Source organism: Helianthus annuus, chromosome 5 (assembly GCF_002127325.2).
Source record: "Helianthus annuus cultivar XRQ/B chromosome 5, HanXRQr2.0-SUNRISE, whole genome shotgun sequence".
NCBI lineage: Eukaryota > Viridiplantae > Streptophyta > Magnoliopsida > Asterales > Asteraceae > Helianthus > Helianthus annuus.
In genome coordinates this window covers 15177323-15181739 of record NC_035437.2, presented here as the reverse complement: position 1 = coordinate 15181739, position 4417 = coordinate 15177323, and the positions used below count along the sequence as shown (strand labels likewise).

The window sequence follows — 4417 nt, the reverse complement described above, 5'->3', positions numbered from 1 at the left end:
CGGCGCCTGATGTCTTCATTTTGCTCCATCTTTCATATTTTGACACTTCCAACCCTCTAATTTGCATCCAAATGGCTCCCATATGTGTCTTTAACACGTTCAAACCTGAAAATCACAAATAACCACAAAGTAAATGCATTCCGCATCCATAGACATATATAAACATCAAATTAAACATTTAAAAATTAGAAATTAACCCAACCATCACATCCCATACTTATCATTTCCTTGCCTTCAAGAAAACTCCCTCATTACAATCCAACCATCAAGAACAAATACACGTCATAGTCCCCTTATCATTTCCTTGCCTTAAAGGGTATTAATAATTACGCATGTCCTTAGTTTCATCTTTATCTTAAGGATTTATTACACATTTGATCTCATGGAAATATTGTATGGAAAACAACATTAGGTTTAGGATTGATCAATAATTTCTTTTAAAAATCTTGTCTATGTTTAAATTGATTGAATGGGATAATCATATATTAATTAATCCGCATTCTTCGTCATTCTACACATCATCTAATTATTATCTTCAACCGTGTGAAATGCAAAGGGGTAACAGATATATTTTATGAATTGAAATATTTATTTCTAAATTTGTTATTTATCTGTCGTTTGACATTGTAAATGACAACTGGTGGTGCAGTACAACTAAGACAAAGTCAACACTGTACTACACACCACATCTTAATATCAGTACTACTACATACATATATTACAAATTAGAAAACCGACCAAAGACTTGACTGTAAACCTAAGTGTTCCTCCATGGCTATCTCCTTCAATGTTCTTAAGTCAAACTCAGTTCTTCTGTTAATCTCTCTTGTCTTTTTACACCTGTCTTTGACCTACGGTCACGGCGGCGCTGACCATGATGAGGAAGATGAAACACCCCATAATTTGCGCGCCAAAGGGTTGGTGTTAGTGAAAGTTTATTGTTTGATCATCATGTTTTTCAGCACTTTTGCTGGTGGAGTGTCCCCTTATTTCTACAGATGGAATGAGACCTTTCTATTGTTGGGTACTCAATTTGCCGGTGGAGTGTTTTTAGGGACGTCTCTCATGCATTTCCTGAGCGATTCTAATGAAACATTTCGTGATCTGACTAAAAAAACATACCCTTTTGCTTTCATGTTGGCGTCTGCAGGGTACCTTCTTACTATGCTTGGTGATTGTGTGATATTGTATGTTACTAGAAGAGGTGTTGGTGGTGGTGGTGGTGGGGAGAATAAAGTGGCTGGTGAGGTTGAGGAGGGGAGGATGCATGTTGGTGGTGATCATGGTGCTCACCACCCGGTTCTTGTTAAGACGTCGTCGTTAAGCGATACGATACTGCTTATCTTGGCCTTGTGCTTCCATTCGATTTTTGAGGGGATTGCTGTTGGTGTGTCATGTAAGTTTGTTTATACTCTTTTTGTGTTTATTAGTTGTTACATTTATCTATAATGACATAGATGATAATAGTTTTAGAAAACTAAAACTTAAGTGCTTGCTGGTTTTTCATTATGGAAGTTATGTGAGAATTGCATGTGATCATGACATTTTGTTCTTGTTTCTCCAAATAAGGGTTATTTTTTTTATGTATTTATTAGAAATGTGGTTTTATTTTTCATTTATAAATAGAGTTCCTAGGTAGATATTTATAGGAAAGGAGATGAGGGTGATTGTGAATCTCAACATATGAATAGGGACAGAACTAGAGTTTATTCAAAAGAAAGTATAATCTATAGTTGAAAGACAGAACTAGCTAGAGTTTACCCTAAACAAAAGTGGCTAGGGTTTATTTCATTAGCAACATATAAAAAACAATGAAAGAGAATTAGAGAAATACAAATTATATAGCCCGGCTATGTGCTTATAACTGGCGAAGAGCAAAGCCCACAATTAAACTAAAACTACTTTATTATGCTGACATTCATAACCTAGGCTACTTATAATTCTTTTCTTTATTATGCTGACATTCATAACCTAGGCTGCTGCTGCTTCTTAATCTTGCTGCAGGTTTATATAAAAAAGAAAGTCTAATCTAACTCTAACCTAGGTTACCCACTAATGTATATTATGTTTTATTCATTAACTGTGGCTATTCTTTTATAAACTAGCCACTAATGTTAGTGCAAACATGGATTAAACAAATTACTACTAAATTACCCACTAATCTTCATTCTTGTAGTCTTAACTAATATTAACTTAGTTTTTCTATAAATTTTTGTAGAATTGACTAAAGAGGCCAAACCACACAAAGATTGATATATTATGTTTTCCATTCATTCTTTGTTTACATTACGGTTTGGCTATTGTTGTGTTTATATTTTTGTTAAGGCATTTGATCCTGGTCCACATTTTCAAAATTTATTGGTACTATGAGTTAAAAAGAAAGACGCATAGCGTATTTTGAATTTCGAAGATCAAACAAGAAAGGATGGATCATATAATTGTCTCTGTTATAAACATGCACATAGAATCATAAACTTTAACAATGATCAATGATTTGAACTGTTTCAGCAACAAAGGCAGAAGCATGGAGAAACCTTTGGACAATTTCTTTGCACAAGATATTTGCAGCTATTGCAATGGGAATCGCTCTCCTGAGATTGATACCGAAGAGGCCGTTCTTGTTAACCGTGGCCTATTCTTTTGCCTTCGGGATCTCTAGCCCGATTGGGGTTGGAATAGGAATCGCCATCGATGCCACAACTGAAGGGCCAACGGCAGACTGGATCTATGCGATATCTATGGGCATTGCTTGTGGTGTTTTTGTGTATGTAGCTATACACCATCTCATATCTAAAGGGTTTAAACCACAACAAGACTCTTACTTTGACACACCATTCTTCAAGTTTCTTGCTGTGCTTCTTGGGGTTGGAGTCATTGCAGTTGTGATGATTTGGGATTAATTTGGTTTTGAAAAGGTTTACTTGAATTGTGGATTTAATTTTAATTTTATTTTGTTGTGTTTAATTATGTGGATTAATTATGGCATGTAATGTAACTTGAAATGTATTTGATTATTTTTTGTTGTAAAAGTTTCATTATGTTGTGTGAAGTGTGACTGTAATTATGAATCCGTTAAGAGATCATGGAAATAAAGTTAACCTTGTCCACACTGATGACTTAAGATATAAACTTAAATCCTTCGTTGAGAAATTCATTTTTTTTTTCAAATATTTGCAAAGATGTGCACATACATATAAAGTGGATTCTTTCTTCTAAACTAATCAAATTATATTAAGTTCTAATTAAATTGCAATTTCTGAATTTGTGTCCAAAATTGTTTTTCTTTTTTTTTTCCTTTCTGTTTTATTTTTTTTATTGTTTTGTTTTCTGTTTTTATTATTTGTTTTCTTATAGTGATAGTATCGTAACGAATCAAACTAATATCGATTGAATAACTCAAAAACTGGTCATTGCGGTTTGAATCCACATCCTACCCCCACAATACTAGTTTATAGATTTGTTTTTCAATTTTTTGGTTAGTTTTTTTTTTTAACGGCAAATAGGGCTGTTCACGAGTCGAACCGAACCGATCAGACATTTGCTCGTGCTCGGTTCATTTACAAATCGAACTGAACCGAACGTTTTTCAACCGAGCCAAAGCCGAGTGAGTGTCTTTCGATGCGAGCAATTTTCGAACGAACGTCGAGCGAGTATCGTGCTCGCAAAACAAAAAAAGAAAGTGACGATGGGGTGCTAGTTATCAGAATAAAGTGTAGTTTCCATCCGATTAGAACACAAGTAAAATTATCGACCGATTGAAGCATACCATTCTATCAGAAGTTTGAAATTGAATGGACTGCTTGAAGCAAAACCCTAGATAGTTGGGGTCTTGGCGAGTGGCGATGGGGAAATCGAATAATGATGGCCAATGGGGGTTTTGAGTAGGATCTTATACTTCTGAATTGAATAACGAGTTGAGATTTGAGTATTGATCGACACTTCACATTTCAGTATTTGAAATTTTGACTCAATTACTCAAATAGACATTTAAATATTTGACAATGGACTATTGGTATTGGACTTTAATTCTAATTACTTATAAGATATCTATTTCGATTTTGGACCAAACATTGTTAATTTTTAACTCTAGTATATATATAAATATATATTAAAAATCGAACCGATCTTAACCAAGCCTTTTTTTTTCAAAACGAACCGAGCACTTTTTCAATCAAGCTAAATCAAAAGAGAAAATTTCGTGTATTTTTTAGCGAGCATCAAACGAGCGTCGAGCGCCAAGCAATTTGAACAGCCTTAATAGCAAATGTTACTCTACTATACTTTACATCAAAATCCTAAATACTCTCCATTGCCCGGGTTGAACCTAAGACCTCTCTTCTAAGACCCATCCAGTGTGGGCATGGAAGCCACAACCACGAATGGCAAATGTTACTCTATTATACTTTACATCAAAATC

At 34.5% G+C, this 4417-nt stretch overlaps 1 protein-coding gene across 1 annotated transcript; it reads left to right on the top strand.

Annotated features, from left to right (window-relative positions):
* The first annotated feature begins 726 nt into the window (after positions 1 to 726).
* On the top strand, positions 727 to 3049 carry LOC118492528 (zinc transporter 2-like). Its single transcript, XM_035990669.1, has 2 exons — positions 727 to 1396; positions 2509 to 3049. The coding sequence occupies exons 1-2, from the start codon at positions 772 to 774 to the stop codon at positions 2898 to 2900; spliced, it is 1017 nt and encodes a 338-aa protein (XP_035846562.1). The 5' UTR covers positions 727 to 771; the 3' UTR covers positions 2901 to 3049.
* The last annotated feature ends 1368 nt before the right edge of the window (positions 3050 to 4417 follow it).